This window comes from Mirounga leonina, unplaced genomic scaffold (genome assembly GCF_011800145.1).
Source record: "Mirounga leonina isolate KUSES-001 unplaced genomic scaffold, KU_Mleo_1.0 Mir_53, whole genome shotgun sequence".
NCBI classification, from domain to species: Eukaryota; Metazoa; Chordata; class Mammalia; order Carnivora; family Phocidae; genus Mirounga; species Mirounga leonina.
In genome coordinates this window covers 76763981-76790003 of record NW_023270807.1, presented here as the reverse complement: position 1 = coordinate 76790003, position 26023 = coordinate 76763981, and the positions used below count along the sequence as shown (strand labels likewise).

Genomic DNA, 26023 nt, shown 5'->3' with positions numbered 1-26023 from the left:
CTTAGACTTGCAGTTTTGAATATCTCTTTTTTATATTTTATGCATGTGAACTCTACTTGTTGTTTTTTGTTAGAATGAAAAAATACACAACCTGAGGGTCAGAGGGACGGAAAACCATGGCAGTCATTCTTAAAGTCATTTTCCAAATTCATACAATTGTCTAATAATATTACCCACAGCCTCATAACTAAAAATACAACTTCATTTCATTAACCAAAACTGTTAATGTAAATTTAGTCTCTGTAATCTGATTTGTTCTCAGTCCTTAAAAAAGAAAAAAAAAAAGAAGTTCTTTTTCAGGCTGGTTTCATAACCACATTCCCATTACCTTTCTTCTTGTAATCCATAAATATTTTGGCATGTTCATATGATATGTGACATTTCATTCTTAATGTGATTTCCCCCCTATAAGCACTATGAGTTCTGTGTAATAGCATTGCTTGGAATCCATACCTTAGGCAGCATCCACTGTTGCTTTAACATTGTGTTAAAACTGTTTGCTAACAGTAAAGCTAGATGCCTGGAGGTTGTATCTTTTGCAAAAACCTGCTCTCCTCTGAAGAAATTAGGATATGTTGAACAAATGGAAACAAAAAACCCCTAACTTAACCCTACTCAATCAGCCATTAAAAATCATCACATTCCCAGAAATGCAGAGCTTTTAAGGATCCCAGTGATATTAAAAAACCAAAACCAAAACCAAAACATCTGTTTTAAAATATACACCACTTTTTGAAAATTTTATGTATGTTTTGGTCCTGCAAAAGGTTAGGACCCTGAGGCATTCTATGTCATAAAAATGCTCTAAAATAGGGGCGCCTGGGTGGCTCAGTTGGTTAAGCGACTGCCTTCGGCTCAGGTCATGATCCTGGAGTCCCGGATCGAGTCCCACATCGGGCTCCCTGCTCAGCGGGGAGTCTGCTTCTCCCTCTGACCCTCCTCCCTCTCATGCTCTCTGTATCTCATTCTCTCTGTCTCAAATTAATAAATAAAATCTTTAAAAAAAAATGCTCTAAAATATTCTGTAGGATGAATCATGAAATTATAGTAAAACTCAGCCAGGGGGAGCAATCTATCTATAGAGAAGTATGTGTTCCTTTAGTTTCAGATTTATGTATGTGCACAGCTGTTGATGAGCCCTGGATCATGGATACAGAAACACTTTATAAACCATTGCACCAGCAGGAAAATGGAGTACGACCAGAGATGCGAAAAATGATGTTAAATTATATATATATATATGTATAAAATATGTATATATTTATATGATGTTAAAAATGATGTTAAATTATATATATCTATAATCTTAAGGCCCTCACTTTATTGCAGGCTATATAATTTAAAAGATCTCACAGACACACTGCATCTCCTTGGCAATCTTCAGAGCACTGGTATACTTCATTTAAGAAAAAAATGCCTTCCCAGGCATTCATTTACATCCCAACTGCTTCCCTCATTGAGAAGCTCAGTGGATTGTGACTTGGGCAGTAATAGGGAAAAGAAAAATAATTTTCCTTTAAACAATGAATAATTCTTTTTAAATTAACTTATTTTCTCTGGTTTTTCATCTAGAGTTGCTTTTTAAAAAAGATTTATTTATTTATTTGAGAGAGAGAGAGCACGCGTGCCAGGGGCAGAGGGAGAGAGAGAGGGGAAGCAGATTCCCCCTTGAGGGATGACTTGGGGCTGGATCCCATGACCCACAAGACCTGAGCTGAAACCAAGAGTGGGACGCTCAACTGACTCAGCCACCCAGATGCCCCTAGACTTGCTTTTATTGTTGTTATTGTTGTATCTTTGAATTTGTTTGATTTGGATTCTTTGCCTTTAGGATTGCTTCATTCAATTATACATCTCCATCCCTATATTCTTATTTTGCTTCTAATTTTCTAATTATCACAATTAAGAAGTTGTTCTTTTTTAAGTTTAATAAATAATGATGGAGAAACAAAGTAAAGAGTACATGAAACCTTCATATACGTATTTTTGAAAATTTTTGTGAACTATAATTTTTTCAAAATAAAAAGTAAAAAAAAAACAATCATAGATGTGATTTGGCCGTCCCTGTCGAATTAAAGGGTACCTTAATTTATATTTATTAAAGATAATTCAATAATTACATCCTGAATTATCCTACATAATAAGTGCTCTCAACAACCTTTTTCTTCACACTGTTCCAAATTAGCACAGGTATTTTCCTGTTTACATGATGGCTTTCTGATGTGATTGGAAGGCCCTTTTTTTAGCTTGGTAATATCACGTATAGCTGGAATTCGGTTTTGATGCATACCCAGATCGACTTCTAGTATTTTTTCAACTGTCATCACTTTGCAATTTCTTAGGAATGTTACATGGATTGTGCTTCAGCTCAGCAATAAATTAAGCAACACGTTTAATTACTCCATGTTTTTCAAGCAACTTTTGGTAATGTTCTCACTGTGTTTAATTTTAGCTAAGTCACCTGAGTGTCTTCTTTTTGACTTGTGACACTTGGTCAAGTCATTGTTTTAATTGGTTTTACGGCCTGCATGCTTCTTGTGATTGGATAAATTGCTTGATATGCTTACATGATGACACTCTTGGGAAACAAAATTGAACACTTGTGAGACTCGTGACTGTAGAAGATTTGATGGCCCTCTGTGTTTCTAAAATACAGTTCTTAGAAGTCCTAGTCTCCAAAATATATTCGTTGAATGAAACTTTAAAATAATCTCCCCATACCTTTTCTTTAAAAAATCCAGTAATAATGTACCTATGTTAAAACATTTCTTGAAAATCTTGTTTTAAATTAATTGGACAAGCTTGTCAAGGCAAAATACAAAATATTGGAATTGCAGATAATAGCACTTAGTATAAAATTAGTACTTGCCCTTTGTATAAAATTAGTTCTTATTATAACACAAGTGTCATCTTACTCTTGAGGCCAGAATAATGCTTTGTCTCATACAATATTGACAAAAATGGGTTCTTAAAAAGAAATATTATCTAATAAGGACTCTATAAGGAGCATTTGCCCTAAAAACAAGGGAAGCGTGTTTTGCTTTCCACTGAAAATTCAATCTATTTTAATGTTTTCAGTTTGCCTCAGCAAAGCCTTTGTCTTAGCTAAACAAATAACTTTTCAATATAAGCAGATTTCACCTTCAAAGAGGAAGTCCCTATGAAATCTGTCCATCCTTATCTGAAAATTATTTTAAAACAGCTGTAATAATTATCCTTTGGTTCATTTTTTATCCCAAATTTATTTCATGTTGATCTAATACAATAGCAAATTAATTATTTTCCATTCTTTATAGACTCTATTTTTGGTTTATTATCCATGAAAAATTTTAGTTCCTCTTACATAGAATATGTGTATGCTGTTCTGTGAGGGAAGTCAGTGAGGGAAAGAGAAGGAAAGATTTGTTTTATTAGTTTCATTAGTTTATTAGTTGTTGCAGTCCAGCATTAGCACATATATGTTTGTGTTAAAACAATTAAATTGTGACATATAAAATTGGAATAATAATAATAACAACAATAATAATATGTTTCAGAACAGGAAAAGAAAGAAAAACATGTGGAACCAGGTAACTGTTTTTAAATTCCTCTATCTTCCTTTCATTTTATTATTTAATTTGCAATTGAATACTGAATCCCAATAGAATGGCTTAGAATGTTGACTTTTTTCTTTTCTTGTTTGTTACAGCAAAGTCATCAAAGAAGGAACATTCAGGTGAGTTAGACTGATGTTTCTGGGTTCTTTCTACCTGATGTCCAACGTTTATTAATCCTGCAGCCTCAGACAGGTGGTAAGGGCCATGCCAGGAGAGGGCAGGAAATCTCTTCATCTCATGGTCTTTATTTCAAGTTCTTGACATAGAGTTAACATCAGTGCAGTTTAGAAAACAAAACCAGAATATGTTACACTCTTGCTACCCAGTGAGTGTTCTGTAAACCAGCAGCATCAGGTTGTTAGAAATGCAGTGTCTCTGGCTCCAGCCTGGACCCACTGAATCAGAATCCATAACTTCCTAAGATCCCCAGCGACTCTGTCAAAGCAGTGTTTGAGAAGTACTGATGAGTGTAAAATAACAAAAACAAAACAAAACAAGAAAAAAAAAAAAACACTTTCTGTAAAAGCATCCAATATTGCTTTACTTGTAAAATATGGAATATTTAATTCAGCAAATATTCTCTCCCTATTCAAAATGTTACTTAATGACATTTCTTGAGTACTCAGGGGAGCTGCAATGAAAGTAGAGGTAGATTTTGCCCTCAATATATTTACATTCTAATGGGGGAAAATTGAATTGAGAATCAGACAATCGGTAAAACACACATACAAACAAACACATCTAAAAATGCAGTTGGTACGAATACCAAATGGTTTTCTTACAGGTTTCTAGCATTTAGTCTGTCCTATTAGTTGCTTCAAATGCAAATAAATGCAAGTTTCTAAAACTTATTTTACTGACTTCAATTTAAAATATTATGTGTTGATTTTGCCTTCAAATTTCTCCTCAAAGAACTTCACGGAGTTTTCGTGTGTATATGTTTGTGGGTATGTGTATAGGCAGTCATAGGTTCCTATAATGTCCACTAGGTGCTCTTCCCATTTTCTTGTATTTAAATGGAAATTACATCTACTCAGTGTTATGTAAATAACCAACCATACAAATGTAGCTCTACTATTTCCCACCCCCACCACCACAGACCAGAGCAAACCACAGGTTCAAAGCTACATTTCTTCTTCTTCTTCTAAGTTTCTAAAACTTCCTCAGACAACTCAATCCATTTAGTTATTCCTCCAACTAGTTCCCATAGCATCATCCTCTTTCCTATAGCATCATCCCCTTTCTTATAGCATCATTCTCTTTCCTTTATAATAGCACTTATTATACTGTTATAATCACATTACCTTGCTTTTTTCCATTTTAAATAGTCAGAAATTAGAGTGCCTATTATAAAGGCAGGCACACAGTAGGCACTTGATAATGGTTTCTTTTTTTTTTTTTTTAAGATTTTATTTATTTGACAGTGAGAGACACAGCGAGAGAGGGAACACAAGTAGGGGAAGTGGGAGAGGGAGAAGCAGGCTCCCCGCTGAGCAGGGAGCCCAATATGGGGCTCAATGCGGGGCTCAATGCGGAGCTCGATCCCAGGACCCTAGGGTCATGACCTGAGCCGAAGGCAGACACTTAACTACCGAGCCACCCAGGCGCCCCTTGATAATGGTTTCTTAAATGAAAGGAGAAACACCAAATAGAATAACCACGTTTAAAAAAAATTTAAATGGGAATGACTTTTAAATAATTTCCAAGATGAAATGCTCACATTTCACCATTTTACATTAACATTGATATTATTTATCCTTTGGGAAGGAATGCTTTTGTCCACCTTACAGAGAACAGAGTATTTGTTCATTTGTGAGTAACATTTGGGGGTGGGCCAAACACATATTCTCATTTATGCACATATGCAGAAAACTAAAATAAAATATATATCATAGAAACATATAAACATGGAGAGACATGCAGAATGACTAGGGTATAATCAGTCTCAAGAATATTAATAGCTAACCATTATTGTCTAATATTAAACCTGACAAAATACAAAACTTAAATTGCTTGAAATCGTTATCTGTTCATTTCAGGGTATGATTACAGTGTAGCAGCGTGGCAGTAATTAGTTGTATTTTAACAATTGAAACCATTGGATAATTTATCAATCCATTTCGTTCTTTTCATACCACTTTAAGGAAAATGCATTGGCTTGTATATAAAAACAATCAGATTCTTAACTAATTTAAAAGGCAAACAAAAGGAATAAGTTGTGAATGAGCATTCTGTATTGAGAGAAGATATAAAAATGTAAAAAAAAATCTATGGTTCATGGTGCATATTTATAGTATACAAAAGAAAATGGCACAGTGTTGTATTTTCTTCTTCTCAGATCTATGGTTTTCCTTAGTTTCCAAGGTTATAATACAATCTTTTAAAAATTTTAAATAACCTTAAAGCTATTTTAGAGAGAGACAATGGACTTGTAATTAATTTAGACTTTATTGTTTCTTGTCCTTAACAGCTCCAAGTGAAAAACAAGTAAAAGCAAGTATGTTGAATAAAACTTAAAAAAACGAAAAGAGCATATTTCAGCAGCTTACTAATTTTTCTGTTATAGACAAGGCTACTGCTAATTCTTGAGGCTGGCTTACCAAATGTTTCTTGCTATTAATATTTGTTGTGTTGAAATAATATACGTAATTATTCAAACTTTTATGTGAATTTATTCTTCTTAAAATTTATTTTCATTTGCAAATGTTAATTTGTCCAGATTATAACTCCTTTTTCAGTAGTTTGTATTTTGGTTTCTTAACTTGCAGAATAAATGATACCTTCAGTTTCTTAAACACATCAGACTTAATTTTCCTAATAATTAATCACTTGACCAAACCAGTAGGCAAGATAATTTGTCTACCAGTGAAAGTCATGGTGTCTTTAATGAAATGAAGCCCCCAACAATTTTAACTACTGCTGGTGTAATGTTATAATTTCCTTTCAAGGTTTATATGTTCAGATTATGAACATTGACTGATAACTGATACCATGGCATTTGCATCAATATTAGCTTTGACGGTATGCTTAGGGACAAATGCTGGTTTCTTTGATGGTTTTTCTCAATTAGATGAAATACCTAACAGATGGTCACTAATGAAAATTATTTTAGGCGTAATGACATGTATTTGATTTTAGAAAAAAATATACTTTTATCTTCTCTGAGCTTTATGGTCAAACCTGTCTTATGCATGATGTAAATACGATTATATTTTTTCATCTGGTTTGGAGCTGCATAGTACCATCATTAATAATGCATATTTTACTTAGTGCCAGGATTTTGAGATAGAGTATATCATTGGTGGATATATCAGAGAAAAATTAGAAAATATAATTTTGAGTAACTTGGTGGGAATGTCTTTTTAAAAATTATAGTTGGAAGTGTTTACATAGACATTATAGACTTTGAGAGGTGTAACATGAATCTAAAATTCCATTTATATTTTCATGAAAATTTTTAGTTGAATGTAAAGCTGATTGGAACTCTTTATTATGGAATCTTCAGTATGCTAATACTTAGTCTGTAGAAGTGCATAATCAAGAAAATGTATAAAACAAAACATAATTTTGCAGCACTGGTAGAGAACTTTAGATTGAAGATTATGCTAAAAGCGAACATTTTCTTCCTAGAAAAATGTGACATATAGATAAAAATGTTGATTTGAGTAAAACAACTCTGTAAGATCTGCTATCTATGAAGCACACTATCCAATCAAGTTTTGAAGAGATCAGCATTTTTTGCAGGAAATTAGCAAATTAAGTTGCTAAATCATCTTAGACCCAATATAAAAGTTTCAAAAGAATTAATACTCAACTCTCCATATGGTTGAGAGATTTAGACTTAACATGGGCATTATCTCTCAATAAAAAAATTAGAGATAATTAATAAATTGTTTAAATTCTCTATTAACAACACGACTATCCATTTCTTCAACTAAGAATTACTTTTCAATCTTGAAACCATAAAACAGAATTTTTACACATCTTCTATATATAGAGGGTCACTTATAAAGTTATTGCCTAATGTAAAAATTGCATATCATTAAAAATACTCTTGAAAATTCTTAAAATCACCCATATGGTATGGTGCACATAGTTCTGTGTATATAACCTAAACATTTAGGATATTATTTTACATTATCTTAAATTATGAGAGCAAATGAGAGTGAGATGTATAGCTTAATTAAGATAAATTAAATATTTGTGTGATACAATTTCATGGTATTGAATTAAAGAGGAGAGGTAAGATTGACAGTCTGTGGAAAAAAATAAAAGGTAATTTGGCATTAGCACTCATTCAAGGAAATAACTAGAATGTCACTTAAGTTGGTGGTGTGGAACAGTTTCTTCTAGATTCTGAGGAAACCAAAATTACTGTAGGAAAAATACTAGAGGACACAGATATACTCGGGAACTGTACCAGTTCGGGGTGGTAGTTATCATGGTACCATGAACTTGAAGAAAAAGGAAATTTTTCAGGTTCAATGATGTAGTACTATGGTGGGGCACTTAATACCCCTATATACAAAGTTATGTGTCAGAGATTATGTGGATGGAGGAAGACTGCCTTGGACCAAGCAGGTATGCCAAACCTAGATTTACAATTTCTGCAAGTCAACACACGTTCCTTTATCAGAGGATGTACAAAAATGCCTCACCACACCCAATTCCCTTCTCCGCAGTCCACTGTACCTGCTTTCCCACATGCTGGATAGCAACATAAGTGTTGATGCTATGACTTAGGAAGAGGACAAAACAAGCAGATTTTTAAGCCCTAGGTCACTTCAGATACTTAACGTTCTCCTTGATGAATCTTCTAGAGGGCATGTCGTAGATGATTAGCAAATATATTTGACCACATCGTACCCTTTTTTCCCCCTAAAGACACTTCAGTGACCAGGGTGCCTCAAGAACTTGAGAAACACTGCTATACATTACCTCCTTCTTCATATCAAGGACCACAGGGCTCTGATCATGTGTTCCAAGAGCGTGTTCTTCTAGCCTCTGGTCAGTTTGAATTTTGAGCAAAAAAGGCTCCAAAGACCAGATCAGGACCGAAGGCTAGTCATTTTTAATTGTAGGTTCAAATTTATATGAAATGGCAATAATCAGGCATTTTCCATTCATTAGATTTGTGGTATGCTCATCCACCAAGCCTATGTTCAGGCCCAATATCTATGGGCCTGAACAATAGATCTGATATTGATGAGGTGTGTCTAGAACACAGATGGCATGATATGTATGACCATGAATCTCAGTTGGTTAAGACAGAATCCATATTCATATCATTTCAGAATAATTATTACTAGCACCTCCTTTCACTTGCTCAGTTTGGATAATAAATTATAAGATCACAACCCAAATCACAGGCAATGCTGCCTGAATGAATTCAAAATAGTATTAATAAAATTCTAAGAAAAGACAAGCTACACACTTGGAAACGGTATTTGTAGCATATATAAGTAACAAGAGTTAAGTAGCAAAAAAATAAATAACTCCAAAAATGAAAAACAAGACAAAGAACTTGATAGACAGTGAGCAGAAAAAAATGGACAAAAATATATAAGTAAGCATCAAAAAAAAGAAAACTCTATAAATGGTTTATAAACATACCAAAAGATGTTCAGTCTCTTGGTATAATGGAATTTTAATTAAAAGCACAATAAGATACTATTGTACCCATGCCAGATTGACCAAAAAAGAGAAAAATGATTATTCTGGTAATGGTAATAATATGAAGCAATAAAAGCTCTCACATGTACTGTTGGTATGAATGTAAAATTTGGGGGAATATTGTGGCATATTTCTGGAAAAATTAAACATGAGCAAATGCACTGACCCAGTAATTTCACTTCTAAGAAAATTCTTGCACATGTGTAACAGGAAACATGTGTGCGAATGTTCATAACAGGATTACTTATAATAGCACAAAATCAGACATAGCCTAATGTCCATTGGCAGGAGAATGGTTGTATAATTATTAGAATGTATAGATAGATAGATAGATAGATAGATAGATAGATAGATACAGATATATAGTGGAATAGTATACAACAATTAAAACTGATAATCAACTATAGCTACTCATGTCAACACGGCTTCTATAAAAGGTTAAACTGAATTTATTTAAGCAAACAACGATTTGAATCAAGCAGTGCCAAAAATGAAAAAGTAGTTAGGGGTGCTCCATAGGCAGGGGCTAGGACAGAGGTTTAAGAAAACACAGAAGCAAAGCAAAGAAATAATTTAATTGGCTAGAACTTAATTGTTTTTCTTATTTGGGAACATTTAGTTATTTGGCTGTCATGATAGCTGTTCTTAAGTTTTAGCTTTTCAGATTCCAGAAAAATCTAGATGACTCTGGCTTTGGTTTGTTTATATAAGCTACTGAAGTCACTAGAGCTACCCCAGTCTAATAGCCTCTTTACCTATTTTAACACTGCATCTCAACATGATGTTTTGAAAGAATCAAATCACAAGAATTAAACAATAGAAACCAATTTTTATACTTATCTAACTAAACAATATAATTTGATCTATGTAAAATGGTCTTGTCTTTGTTTAGAGATAAGTACATGTAATAAAAAACTGTACTGAAAAATAGGGAAATGATTAATACAAAATTTAGGACAATAGTAATTCTGAGATGAAGGGAAAGGCATGAGGTAGTGGAAGGTTTCAAAGGCTTTATGATATTTTATTTCTTAAACTCACAGGGTGTTATAAAGGTGTGCATATTTTTTATTACCATTCCTTAAAATGGGCACATATGATATATGCCTCTATGCCTCTATGCCTCTCATTTCTATATTTTTCATAATTAATCAGGCTTTAAAAGCCCAGAGCATGAGGAGATAGAAGTGGCGACATCATGTCGGAGCTCCCTGGCAGCTGTGATGGACCACCGAGAGATGAGCAGCTGGGGTTGGGGGCAGATATAAGTGAAGGATGTGCTTGTCTGTGGTTATCAAGAGTGATAATATTATGTTTCTGAAAGTATCACTGAAGTGGAAAACTGATGAGGTAGCAGACAGAAGCAATATTTGCGAGAAAAAAAGGCCTTGACTTGGCAAAAGGAGACAGGATGCAGGCCAGACTGGTATTAAATATGGGGCAGGGATTGGTCACGCTTTGGGGTGGCAAGGAAAATAAATGGTGCAGGTATGTGCTGGTGAGGTGGGGAAAATATGAGGTAGTGTAGTCTGCTTTTGTTTTCTCTATGAATCTCTCAGAAGCAGCTTACCTCTATACTGTAGGATACTGGAAGCTCTCCTTCCCAGGAGAATTCAGAGATAGCTTCAGAGGATGGGCTGGAGACACCTTCATTTTGGATTTCTTGCCTCTAGAACTGTGAAAGAATAAATTTCTGATGTCTTTAGCCGCCCAACAGTTTAAAAGCAGCCTGGAGGACTACTACAGCTGATGACTATAAAAGCAGACACGAAGTGAGCGATTGCACCGTGGCTCATTTATATATTAGCTTGGTAAGAGTAAAAGTGAGGACATGAAGAAGATCTGGAGCGGTGAGAAAGGGGTAAGATCAGAAGAATGAAAGTATTGACCAAGTCAGATACTATTTGGAAAAGGTTCTTGAGTAAGTGAGATGTAAAGGGAAAAATGATGCTGTGGTGCCAGAGAATAGGATTTTGGGGATCAGAGTTTTGGCAACAAAGGAAAAGTCCAAAAATATGTTGACAGGTGGTAGTGAGTAGAGAACTGGAGTCCAGTTTTTAGAAGTGAGGAGGCTAAAGAAATCAGAGATGAAGTGGGCATATGAACTGTGTGTGTAAGTGACTCCCAATCCTGGTTAAATATTAAAATATCTTGGGAAGCTTCCAAATATATGAATAGCTAGGCCTCATCCCAGACTCACTAACTCAGAATCTCAAAGCTTTCAAAGCTCTATAGCCCACCTAGGCCTACTACATCTGAAAGTCATGGACTTATAACAGCCCCCCAGCTTATTCTAATGTGCAGCTGTGACTGAGACTTGTTCTTAATGAAATCTCACAGTAGTAGTGGAGAGGATGAAGACTGTGTGCAAAAAATACTCAATGAGGGATGGGGCAAGAGTATAAAGTCGGTTAATGAAAAAGAGGCATAGAGCCAGGTGCAACCTGGCTGTGTATTTCAAAGGAACTGGGATTTAGAAGAAGCAAGAAGGTAACAACCTCTGAGAAGTAATAAGAAGTAAAGAGGATAGATACATCACTTCCAGGCACTTTGGTATGCAGGAAATGGGAAAGCAAACATTGTCCATTTCAGAAGACTGCCTGTGGGGATGCAGTGTCCTTAACGAGCTTGGGTGTGTTTAAAAGAAGAAAGCAAAGCACACGTTCTAACAGAGGCTGAGGATGTAGGGGTGTGTACTGTGGTGGAGAGTTGACTTTGGAAAGGGCCTGTTTTTTAAAAGAAATGTGAACTCTGTTTTCCGCTGGAAGCCCATACTCATGGTGGGAACGGAGGTAAACAGGGATGCGGATCACTGAAGAATTAGTCTTGATTGTCTCTTAGGGGAAGTTTGGTAATCAGTTTCCAAACTATGGTCTGGATATAGCATCACCTGGGAACTGATTAGAAATGTAAATTCTCAGCACATGCCCCAGACTCAAACTAATCAAAACCTCTGGGCTCAGCATCTGTGTTTTAACAGCCCTCGGAGTGACTCTGATGCATGCTCAAGTTTGAGAACCACTGGTGTCTTTATCCAGAAGGTATATAACAGCCAGGGGTCTGGGTAGTCCAGCCTGGAGAAGAGGATATTTACTTCCTGTCTACATGCAACTGGTAAAGGTTTTGGTATCTAATATTATGGAATTAAAGCCTAATTATGATGTGAATACCTCCTCTGACATGTGATCTTTCTCACAGCCCAAGGTCTATGGCATAGGGAGGGCAAAGGGACATGAGGAGTCCTGTTGTTTGGTTGACCCCAGAGCCTCAGTTGCTGAATGCATATGAGTGAGGGGGACACATACAGATACTAATAAGAATAAAAATAAACATAAAAATTCATGTGACCAAGGAGAACTACATCAAAAATAAAAAGTTAATAAAATAAGTAAAGATTTGTAAATATTCACCAGTTCATTATTATTTTTCTTATTTTCTTATGAACTAGAGAAAACTTAAATTAGCTTTGATTTGAGGTCCAAAATCTTGTACTAGGACCAGCATTTCAGATTATGTCTTCAAGGCAGCTCTCTTATATTCCACACTAGATATTCAGAGTAACTCCAAGAACACACTTTGGACTTTTATCTCTCTCTCTCAATCTCTCTCTCTCTGTATCCAAAAAATATTCAAATGGAATTTTCTGTAATATTGTGGTAAATCTTTTATAATATAAAGCTAATTGATCAAGGTCAAATACTGTCCCCATAATTAAAGGCTAATGAAGAAGTCCTTTGAAGTCCTCTTCCCCAGAACTCATACATCATTTTAGATTTGAATATAAACTGATTGGTATTCCAGTGTATTTTGCGAAATAAGCCACCTTGTTTTATGGTCACCGCTTACATAGGCATTAGAATTTAAAGCCACAGAGTTGTATCTTGGAGAGATAAGAGAGTTCATTACTTAAAAATACATATAAGCACTTTATAGAGTGGTTTTCTCTGCTGCTTGCTTTGCTCTCAGGTGCCACATTTTATCCTTGGGGCACTTTTAGTCTTGTCTGACTTACAATACCATAAGATAGCAACCTGGCATTTCTGATATCCATGTCTCATTCTTTAATATCTGAATTTACAGAAACTGAACGAGCCAAAGAAGAAACTAGTGCTGCCTCAACTAAAAAAGGTAAATGTAGCTTAAAGAAAAAGATGTCATGGCTATAGCTTATTTCTGCTAAGGTTTCTAACTTAATGTATTGTTCAGTGCTTATAGAAGAGCTCTATTTATTGATTTTACTATTTCATTGATACAGAAGGAAACCCACTTTGCACAAGATTTATGGTATCCATGTTTACAAGGCTTTGTCTTCAATGTTCTAGTGCCAATGGTTCCAATCCTTTAGGGTGATAAACTAAAACTAGTAATTATAGTCCAATTGCAAGTTAGTGTTTGAAAAATTGAAGAAATGCTGCTATTTAAACTCAACAAGATCCCAATCATCTGGAGAACATTTAAATTCAATATACTGCCTTAGGAGGGCAGGCTTGAACAAATGAAACTTGGACTAGGAGAGCTTACGTGAACAATGTTCACTTTGTGCTTGTGTAATACTAAATTAGAAAATGTGCTCCTTAAAATGCTCACATGGGGACATTTTGCTTTAAGAAATATTGGGAAGCTTGGAATTTAAGTTTTCAAAGTTATTTCTCTTATCATGTCTAATCAGAGGCAACTACTTATATGAATATTGACTCCCTTTAGGAGACATTTTAAATAATATTTTTAAGAACATTAATATACATTAAAAGTGATCATCGTGAGGAGACAATGGACTCTGGGAAACAAACTGAGGGTTTCAGAAGGGAGAGGGGTGGGGGGATGGGGTAGCCAGGTGATGGCTATTAAGGAGGGCACGAGTTGTAATGAGCACTGGGTGTTATATGCAACTAATGAATCATTGAACACTACATCAAAAACTAATGATGTACAGTTTGGTGGTTAACTTAACATTATCAAAAAAAGAAAAGTTTTACATATTCTCAATTCAAAATAAACTGGAACAATTCTAAAATTTGTGATTCTGTTTTACTGATAGAAATGAAATCAGTAATATATCCAGTGTCACCAGAAATATCTCAAGGGACAATTTGACAACCTTATACTTAACATACTCTCACATACACACACACACACAAACCTACACACAAACCTTTTCACATACTTCACTAAAACACCGTAACGTTTTTCTCTTAAAAAACTCTCTTATTGCATACGCTTTATAAAGAGAATATATATCAGGACTCTAGTGAGATATAAAATGTACATAACACACATCCATATTCTCAAAACCAAGCAATTTATATATGTACATATATTAATATAAGTGAATACATGGATATAAATTAACACAATATAAATTTATATATTAGTTAATAATATAATATAAATTAATACATTTCATTAATATATAAATTAATGTATAAATTAGTATATATATGTCTAAGATAAGACAAAAATTAGATAAAGAATATTTAAAGAAAAAATACAAACTTTTTTGTAAGGTAATAATTAGAAGCTAGAGTTACTGAAATTAATGGGTGCCCTCTCTTAATTCCTAACCATATCTTTTTCTAATAACCTAATATTTGTGATGCCATTTTTGATAAGTGATTATAGTACATGTTGCATTGATATCTTTTGCTAGATATCAATGTGCCCTGAGTGGTAGAGTCATAAATTCACCAAAGTCCACATTAATGTATCTCATTCTTTCATGATGTCTTATTTTCAAATTATTTTACTTGTTGGCATTAAGTGGAATGTGGGTAAGACTTGGTTGTTTCAGAAAGGCTAATGCCATGGTATCATGAAAAGGCTAAAGGTCTAAATATAGATTCAGAGAAAGTCATTAGTCTAGGGAAGGATAAAGTGTACATGGTCCAGTAAGTGAATCTGGTATTGGTATGTATTAAAGCAAGAACAAAAGTGAGACAAAGTTATGTGTCAAAATTGGTAGCCAATGGTGAGGCCAGTGGGGTTTCCAAATAGTAGTTGTTTGGGTCTCATATGGAATTAGATTCCAGATACTAAGCCTTAGGGAATTCCTGATTATGAAAGACAGTCTGGAGACAGACTTAAGAAGGAAAAATTCGACTACTAGTAACTGAACCCTGCACAGACTCTGAATCACTTGGAGCTTGGATATTTAAGGTAGAAATACAAGCACACATAGTTTGGAGTGCAATCAGATCAAATTGGAGTGAGCAAACATACTGACTTGAGACTGAACCATCACTTAGTGAACTCATGGGGATCTTCAGCCAAGAATGGTCCCTGAGTTTAGAGTAAGGCCAGGCATATTGGTTGGGGTTAAGTAGAGCTGACTGTTAGAGTGGAATGAAAGAAGACAACAATTCTTTTTATGAAAATAAACTACTGGCACCAACTGCTTTGCTTCTAGTTAGTCTTAGATCTTATACCTCAATTCTTAAATATGAACCTGCATATTGGGTTTGCCTGCAACTACAGCATGAACAGAAACAAGCGTTCCTTCCAAAGCTGTCATAAATAGATTGAAATTCAGGTAGCACTTCACCAATTTAACAAGTTACAAGTAAAAGTCAAAAGAGACTTCTCTCATTTGTCAGGTAGTTTTTCGGTCTCCTACTCCCTCACTGACAATTGATCACACATGAAAATACATATTGTTTCATCATGGATTTAGTAGCTAGCCCCTAATCTCCATAATACTTAGCATACTTCACAAGATGTCCAACTTCTAGTTTTTCAAAAATAAGTAAAGTAAGAAAATTATTTAAGTGTTATTTTTGTTTTCAAAACATTGCAAATTGTTCTACATTGAGGTTTGAACTAGGAACTATGTGTACAATATTAAGTGGAAATTACTGATTCTGTGCTTGTTTTAAAATTTTCAGTTAAAAAAAATTAATATTTTAAATTAATTACAATGTGCCAATTTATATATCCAGTATAAATTGTGTTTGATCTTAAGCCTACTTTTAAGTTATATTTTCTTTGGGGATATATAGTATTTAATCATCAATATATCATCTTTTTAACTTAAATTTGGCAGCATTCAAATCACTTTTACTTTCATTTAATATATATTTATGGTTCACATACTATGTACAGAATTAAGAGCAAATGCAGATGTTAATATTGTTATTGAGCAATTTAAAATACTGAAAAATAGGAATGTAAGTTGTTTAGACCTCAATTTTTTCTATCACCTAAGAGTTTTCTATGTAATTACAGTTCACAGTTGAAAGCCAACAGGGTAAAGAGATAAATACAGATAAGTTTCCATAGGAATTTAAAAATTATTCTTACCTGGGGAAAAGCAAAGATTTACTATATAAGGTGACTTTAGAGCTAAGTCTTAAATAATGTTATATAATCATTAATTGGGAGGGAACCAGGCAAAGTGGTGGGAAATTGCAGGATATATATGAGGAGAACAAGAGTCTCAGGAACATGGTATGAATTAATGCAGCCTAGGCTAATAATACTGTAAAAGGGCCTGATTTTAAAATTGGACTCTATTGCATGGACAATAGAGAGTTAATGAAAATTTTAAGTATAGGAATAATATTCAGACATTTGCTTTAGGAAGAGGCAGGGTAGTTAGGATGTAATAATTTAGGTGACATGTATTAGGACCTGGTATTAATTATGAGATTACAAAAGAGGGATATTAATAGAATTTGACAACTTACCATCTTTGGGAATGAAAAAAAAAGAAATTATTTAATGGCAATAATAAGTTTTCAGACTGGGTGCTAGAAGAATATGGTTGATAGTCTTATAAAAATTAAGAAGGAAGATGAGAAGTAGTTTGAGGAGGGAAGACAAGATTTTAGACATATTCTAGTTAAAGTGCCAGTAGCACATGCAAGTGACATCACATAGGTGGCTCTAAATGTAAAACTAGAACTCCAGATAATGGCAAGACTGAAATATTATAAGTGGTTCCCTCTGCCTGGGGTTAACGGTGGAAACAGTAAAAGTCCATGAGCTTGTCACGAAGAGATAGCCTAGAAAGAGAACAGAACTGGGTTGGAATGCTAGGAAACATGGGCATTTGGAGGAAAGAGGGCAAGGAAATCCAAAGAAAAAAAAAAAAAACAGAAAAAAGTGATAGAAAGGTAAGAGTTTAAAAGAAAGATAGATGTAATTATTTATAATGTCATAGTAACCACAGGAAAAGAAACCATTTCAGTGACAAGGTGGAGGTCACCAAGTCATTGCCAAGTGAATAATTATTAATTTTTTTTAAAAGAAAATTTTCAGGGGCGCCTGAGTGGCTCAGTTGGTTAAGCGACTGCCTTCAGCTCAGGTCATGATCCTGGAGTCCCGGGATCGAGTCCCGCATCGGGCTCCCTGCTCAGCAGGAAGTCTGCTTCTCCCTCTGACGCTCCCCCATCTCATGCTCTCTCTGTCTCTATCTCATTCTCTCTCTCAAATAAATGAATAAAATCTTTAAAAAAAAAAGAAAAGAAAAAAAGAAAAGAAAATTTTCAGGGGAAAGGCACACTTGAAAGCTAAAGGATGACAAATGGATTGAGGGAAGGGGAGGTGAAAAACACAGGCAATTATGCTGAAGAAAATGGTTTGGAATAAAAGGAGACACAGGTTAGCAGCTTGGTGTTCTTGTTTAATCTAGAGCCATCTCCCTTTTGACCTCAGAGGTAAAGTGTTTATCCTTCTTTTCAAGACCAGCTTCTCTAGTTGTGTCCTCTTTAATCTGGCATCCATGCTTTTTTGTCGCATCATCCTCTTTCTTGTTATTGATTTTGTTCCTCATTTTGGAGATATTATTCTCAACTTCAAAACTCCTTTTTCTTTTTTTTTTAAGGTTTTACTTATTTATTTGATAGAGAGATAGAGAGAGAGAACAAGTAGGCAGAGTGGCAGGCAGAGGGAGAGGGAGAAGCAGGCTCTCTGCTGAGCAGGGAGTCTGACGCGCGCAGGCCTCGATCCCAGGATCCTGGGATCACGACCTGAGCCGAAGGCAGACGCTTAACAGACTGAGCCACCCAGGTGCCCCAAAACTCCCTTTTCTTGATTACTATTTCTCTCTCTACCATTTTCTTTCCTCCACATTTTATCCAGTTTTCTGGATACTGGAATGCTAATATTGCTTCTCATCTCCCCCCAAGGATGAGGCTTCTGTCTCTACTGTGCCACTGATGCTCTGGATAATGCTGATGATGTTATCAGTGCTAAACCAAAGGAGCCATTCCAGTACTCACATTGCTAGGTTTCTCAAGTATATTTACTACTTTGTCTCTTCTCTAAGCTTCTCTTTTATTGGCCTATCATGACAACATAGTCTCCTGGGTCTCCATAATTTGTCTGACCTTTTATTTCTGACTTATGTTTTTTTTTCTGTGCTGACTCTTAAATTATTGGTGTTCCCAGATTCCATTATTAATACTCTGAACTTTTCATTTTATACTGTCTCTTTGTGAGATTTATCAACTTTCAAGGTTGAAACTCTGACCTATAAGCTGAAGATGCCCAATTGTATGTTGCCACTTCAGGACTTCTCTGTGAAAAGGCATTTCCCTGAAAATTTCAAGCTTGTATGCTCAAATGTCCAATAACATCTTCAAATACAACTTATCTTAATCTAAACACCTCACTCCCCCTTCCCAACTTGGTTTTCATTATTATTGGTGAAATCATAATCTACCCTTTATCTTACTAGAAAACTGGGGGTGATTTTTGATCTTTGATCTTTCTCTCCTTCACCTGATTATTCAGTCTCCAAGTTCTGCTGATTTTATTCCCTAAATATTTCTTGAATATATTTCCTCCTATTCATAACTGTGACTTCCATCTTAATTTAAGCTTTCATTATATTATGCTTGAACCACTGTAATGAACTCACTATTGTCCTTAGGTTTTTGATTTTTATTTCACTAATATTGATCTTACCAGAATTTCCCCCAAATCATAGTAAGTTATCAAGGTCATAAAACTGAATAAAGCATTCAGTTTAAAACTCTCTTTTTCCGGGCGCCTGGGTGGCTCAGTCGTTAAGCGTCTGCCTTCGGCTCAGGTCATGATCTCAGGTTCCTGGGATCAGGTCTCACATCGGGCTCCCTGCTCAGCAGGAAGCCTGCTTCTCCCTCTCCTGCTCCTCCTGCTTGTGTTCCTTCTCTCGCTGTCTCTCTCTGTCAAATAAATAAATAAAATCTTTAAAAAAAACAAACAAAAAAAACAAAACAAAAAAACTCTCTTTTTCCAAGTTGGTCATAAAATAAATAAAGTCCAACCTTGTTAAAATAACATGAGTCCCCCAAGATCTGACCCCTATATCCCTTTCAACTTCATTTTCAGACATGCATGTCCTGTTTTGAATGCTACAATAAATACCATATTGCTCATAATTCCAAATTCGGGAATATAATGTAAAATTCAGGAAAGATGGTAGCAGGAAGGAATGGTCTTATGAATATATTGATTAGTTAGCATCATCTAAGAATTGATGAGAAGTCTCTCTTTCCTGTTTCTCCACCATAATATAGATATCCAAGGATCCTTATATCTAAGATGTAAGACTGTTTCTTTCACAATTAATGATTTATTCCATTGTTTCAATCATTGACATCTCCAGGCTGTACCCTTAAAATTTGAACAACCCTTGGGCAGATAACATTACATTCTTATTTCCTTGGAAATAATAGTGTATCATGCTAAGGCTGTAGGTCTACCCCCCAGAAGTAATGTATAAATATCATGTGGGGGACATTTCAAACTGTAAATATTTTCCTACTCCTAACTTCTTTACCAGGATTCTAACATACCCTATCTCCAAGTAAGCCTCACAGCCTAGGTACAAGCCCCTACTGCTAATGGGAACACATCAGAGCCTTCATGAGTGATGAGGGTCAAGAAAGGAGAGATTAAATTGTTTTGGAGAACTGTGTCCCTAAAGAAAATTGAGGAGAAGAATAATGAAATAAAGGTCTGGAACTACAGAACCCAGTTTCTCAGTCTCACAGTTTACCTCAGGACTATCTCTAATCCAGGCATTACTTTCTAAGAGTGTTAGTGACTTTGTTTCCTTTATATTAGTCAGGATCTCTGAAGGAGTGCAATATAAATCTGCTCCCCTCCCCCAAAGTAAACCCTTCCAAATGTAGGGCAAAGAGAATTTCTCTCAGCACCAAAGGAGATTTCAGGTACCCTGTAGCATAGAAAAAGAAATTGATTGAGGTCTTCTTTTGATTCCAGGCAGTTAGAAAATCCACTTACTTACATGAGCTATTTATTTCTGAAGTTTACTCTCCATAGAATTAGGCTTGATGAATTTTACATCAGAAGTAGAAATGAAAGGATCATCATTTCATGCAAAATGTGTTCTTTTCTGTACAGATAATCAGCATTTTCAGTGACCTTTTCTGAATAACAAAAAAAACCCTTTAGGGGACTATCTTCCTCTATTTAATATGAATGTGGAACCCATCATTGAAAAGAAAACTTGGTCTTTATGTGTAAGTCACATTCAAATTGTTTGCTGAGAGACATTTATTTTTCAGATGATTAAAATAAAATAAACTGAAAAGTACATATTTGCTATAGAATATTTATAACGATTCTTCTGGGTAAAATAATTATGAATAAGACTATGTACCCATGGGTTCTATTATAATTACAAATTTTCAGTGTTTCAGTTCCATTAATGTACCACACATCTTACTAGCTCCTTTATTTAAAGTACGCATAGTAGGGGCGCCTGGGTGGCTCAGACAGTTATGTGTCTGCCTTCAGCTCAGGTCATGATCCCAGGGTCCTGGGATGGAGCCCCACATAGGGCTCTTGACTGAGTGGGGAGTCTGCTTCTTCCTCTCCCTCTGCCTCTCCCACTGCTCATGATCTCTCTCTCTCTCTCTCTGTATCTCTGTGTCTCAAATGAATAAATAAAATCTTTTAAAAAAAATAAAGTATGCATAGTAAAGTCTGACTCTAGTTTGGAATTCAAGGCCTTCTGTAATTGGCCTCATCTTTTATTTTAAATTATTCCATATCTCCTCTGTGGGAACATTCTGCTTCAGCTAAACTTGTTCACTTTCCTCTAGGCATACCTAAGGCTTTCCTGCTCCTTTGTCTTTCTTCACATCTTATTGGCTACACCTAAAATCCATCCTATTCCTGGAAAATCACTAACACCAAAGCTTACCCATTTTCCCTCTCAACTCAGAATATTTCTTATTAAGACATATTGTCAACTAATACATTTAATCACTAAGCAAAAATATTTCAGTCATTTGCTATGTTATAAACAATACTAGATAGTGTAAAAATGTAAGCAATACATGTCTAAATATCCCATGTATCAAAGAAAAAATGACAGTAAAATTTGGAAATATGTGATCTAATGTATGATAAAAACATTACATTGAAACTTGGGGTGCAGCTAAACAGTGGTAGGGTAAAATTTACACTCTTTACAAATATTCATTAGAGAAGAAAGGCTGAAAATTGAGTATCTAGAAAGCCAATATTTTTTTAATATAGAAAATTAAACCCAAAGAAAGTAGAAGGAAGAGAAATTTTTAAAAATGTAATAATAAAAGCTAATGAAGTAGTAAATTAAGTTGTACAATAGGGAAAGCAAAAAAGTCAAAATTAGATTTGCCATAAAAACTAATAAAATATATAGACTCTTATGAAAACTTATTAAGAAAAAAAGAGAAGGCACAAAACATCAATGTCAGAAAATTAAAAGGAGGCATCATTACAGATCCTACAGAAAATTAAAAATAGGAATATTTTCCAATAAATCTGAATATTGTAATGAAATTCATATTTTGAATCCATAACTATAATTCTTCCCCAAAGAAAATTCTAGCCAGATAACTTCACTGGTGAATTCTTTCAAACATTTAAGGAAAATTTAGCACCAATCTTATCCTAAACCTTCCACTCATTTTATGGAGCTAGAATAACCTTGATGACAAAACCTAACAAGAACTAAAAATCAAAGAAAACATACAAGCTAACTTCCTTTGTGAACATAGAGACATAGACCCTAACAAAATATTAGGAGATCAAGTCTGATAATGTGCATGAAAGATAAAACATGATAAAGTTGGTTTTATTTAGGGAATGCAATTTGAAAAACAACAACAAAAAAATGTAATTAACCAGAATAATAGAATAAAGGGAAATTACATTCATCATAGTAGATCCATTTAATATAATTCATCACTAGAGTAGAAAGAAGCTTCCTTAATCTGATAAGATAAATAAAAACCATTAGCAAATATCATTCTCAGAAAAGATGAAAAAAATTCCATCTGAGAATTAAAACGAGACAAGGATGTCTGTTATTACCACTTCTATTACACATTGTACTGGAGATTTTAGCCAGTGCAATAAGGTGAGAAAAAGAAATAATATGTATAAAAATAGAAAAGTAAGAAATAAAACTCATTATTAACAAATGAAATTATTATCTACTTGAAACAATCAAAAGGATCTACAGCTGAACTATTATAATTAATGAGTAAATTTAGCAAATTTCTGAAAAAAGTTATGCTACCTTTCCCTCCCTTCTCTAGTTCATGACATTGGTTTTGTTTTTGTTTTGTTTTGTTTTTTGTTTTTTGAAGAGATCATAGCCAGTTACACTGTAGACATTTTTGATTGCTTTGATGATTTCTTCAGAATATTATTCAATACGTTTTTTACATCCTGTTTTGATTAAACTGAAAGCTAAATCTTTGGCTTAACTGGATTCCAGTTGGATAGTTGGATGCTTTGGCAAGAATACTTCAGAGGGCAATATATATATATCACACTGCATATCATTAAGAAGCCAGACTGTTTGGATGTCCCATTCCGAATGAATGGTTGCAAGTTTCATCAGTGGTTAAGTTGGTGACAATCACATTGCTTTGTTTCAAAGTTGCATTTTTCCCCTCGCAACTCTGTGGGGTGGTACTTGGTTGTAATGGAAGTATTCAGTCCCCCATTCATCTTTCATCAAATGGTTGCTAGTGTCCTCTGAAGATCCTCGCTTGAGTCAATTATTTCAGTGGGGAATACTAATTTTGTATGAATAATTTCTACTGTTTTGATGTATAAATAGGTAAACAGCGAGTACTCTACTGAGAGCAATAACTCTTAGAGAAAGCATAGTTCCAGTTAAACAGCACCTAAATGATAATCTTATTTCTCTTTTGGTTACTTATGACTTGGGATGCCTTTAATATTTAAATGAATCTCAAGCATGACCACACTATTCTTTCAGTTGGTTAAACTAAGTTAAGCTTGACTTCAAAGGAACATCTTGGTTGACATTTTCAAGACACTGAATGACTCCAGCCATAACCTGAATTGTAAGTCAATTAATCATAGTCCTGTCAAGTAGAATTCTTTGTAGAGCCTGTTTATCAAAGCAGAATATAAAAGAAGAAGGTAGAAAAGAGTGGAAAAACTAGTCAGAAGAAGGCAAGTAGTTCTTTTTCCTCTAATTCTTTAACATTAGATTTAAGATAGTTTCAGTTGGTTTATAGAGAAATGAGAAATGTTGAAAGGCTTTAAAATAGTTTGTTTAGAAGAAAAAGCTGGCAATGAATGAGTTACAAATTTTTTTTTTTTTTTTGAGCAGAAGCAGTATTTCCATCTGGAACTTTTATTTAAACCTTATCTCTGCTTTGCAGCGGTACCTGGAAAGAAGGAAGAGAAAACAACCAAGACAGTGGAGCAAGGTAAAAAAAATGAAGGAGGTTGACATTATCTTCTTTAGAAAGACAACAACATGAGGAGGAAAGCACTGGATTCAGACAGGAGGAAGACAATAACTGTTAAATCTATTGCTCTCTATCACTGTCCTTGCATGCTTTTCTGTGCCAGGTAGAATGTGAGGCAGCAGTCTGGGTTTTTGTTCTTTTGTATAACTAAACTTTGAGTATAAGTTCAGAGCAGGAAACTCCACAGACTTCTTAATTATATCAGGGAAAATGCTGAAGATTATTGGGAATAAGGAAATGATCTGTAACTGTTAGACATTTTTCTGTTTGATTTGTGGTTTTAACACCACCTGATTGATCATAAGTTAAAGAATAAAAATGACATAATTCTCTTTATGCAAAAATAACCTCTCATGCTTTAAAAATAATATGTAAAACCTAAAGAAAAAAAAAAAACACACCAAAAGTAAATTATTTGAGTTTATACTATGACTTCAGCAAGTGATTCTCCCAAGAGGTCTGAAACCTCAATATTAAAAATCAGAATGTTACAAGTAGTGCATTTTATTTTTATTTATACCGCTATATAATAAATATATCACTCTAGAGTATGCTTGAGAAAAATGCAAGAGTACAGTAGAGGTAAAACATTTAAAGTGATGTTGGGCCTTGTATTAGAGCTCAGAGTGCTAATAACTTTAATTATGGTTCCCCCAGTCTTTGGCTTTTCATCTAATTTAATATTTATTACTTATTGTAATAAAATCAGAACTAGTAATAATTATGTCAAGAATGTCAAAATAATTTTTCCTTTTAAATTTGGGAGTAATTAAATTTGTAATATCAAAAAATTATTTTTTATTTAAATATATCAGGAAAATCCTTTAATTTCTCACATTTCAGATAAGTAAATTAAGGTTAAGGATTCAATTAAGTTAAATGATTGGTTAAAAATTTATTTCCTCGGGCTTTTCAAAATAAAATCAGATTGCAATTACACTGAAAAAGTTTTCAAATTAATTTTGGCTTCTGGGGGCTCTGTGAAATTTTACAATTCAATGGAATATTTCTGTCAACTTCTTTTTGATGTGGGTATTTCCCTCTCTGAAATATAAAGTAGAGGAATAGGAGCACTACATCCCAACTTTAACTTGTTCACTTAGGCAAGGCCCTGAGCCTAAATTTCTTCTGGAAAAATAAAATAAAATAAAACGGTGTTAATTATATCAGACCTGTCTATTCAACAACATGTGGAGCTCAAATGAGAAAACATGGGAGAGGATATGAAGAATGATAAATTCCTTATTAATTGCAGAGTCCTTACTTAGGCATATTTCCTTATCACATCAGCTTTACTACAGGTGAGATAAACTATCAAACCACTTTGATCTCACTAAGCTTCACAGTTTTTCCTTTCTATGTAAAGGTGCTGATTACTCATCTTTGGCATTCGTAGATTTGTTTTTACAGCCAGAGCATATTAAGAGAAGATTGGCTAGAATGTAAAATGCCCACACTAATAACAGTACCTAAGAGATAAGTAATTTAAACACAGATTGTTTATTTCTTCTTACTTGCATGTTGGTGTCAGTTTCATTAATTCTATAATGTTTCCTCAAGTAGGTAGGAGACTAGAAATGGCTCTTAGAGTTGTGAACTTACTTATTCAGATAATCTTATAATTATTTTTTTTATTAAAAATACCTTTTTTCCTAAAAGGTTAGGCTCTTAGCTTATGTAAAAATATGAGGTTCTCTCAATGGCTCTTTTTATATTGACTTAGTAAATCATTTTGGTTTTAAATATTGTAAAGCAGTGGCCTCATATTTTTCAACTATAGATATCATAAGAAAGAGAGTATTTGGATAAATTGCATATTTTTGAGATGATATATGTATGACTAATAATTGATATGAAAAATATATTTTGTGATTTAAAAAATCAAAAATTAATGTAAAAATAAGTCAATGACATTTTACAGATTTTACAGATTTACAATTGCCCAATTAAGCCAATATATGAGTGTAAATATAGAATCATTAGGCCTATCCTTGTTATTCTAAAATTTATTCATAAGATGAGTCT

At 34.2% G+C, this 26023-nt stretch overlaps 1 protein-coding gene across 1 annotated transcript in view; it reads left to right on the top strand.

Annotated features, from left to right (window-relative positions):
* The window catches only part of TRDN (triadin), a 386087-nt gene that overhangs the window by 245772 nt on the left and 114292 nt on the right, over window positions 1–26023 (top strand). Inside the window, exons 17-21 of the mRNA XM_034990493.1 lie at window positions 3537–3569; window positions 3689–3715; window positions 6067–6093; window positions 13350–13397; window positions 23909–23956. Coding sequence (XP_034846384.1) covers window positions 3537–3569; window positions 3689–3715; window positions 6067–6093; window positions 13350–13397; window positions 23909–23956 — 183 coding nt within the window. The remainder of the gene's footprint in view (window positions 1–3536; window positions 3570–3688; window positions 3716–6066; window positions 6094–13349; window positions 13398–23908; window positions 23957–26023) is intronic.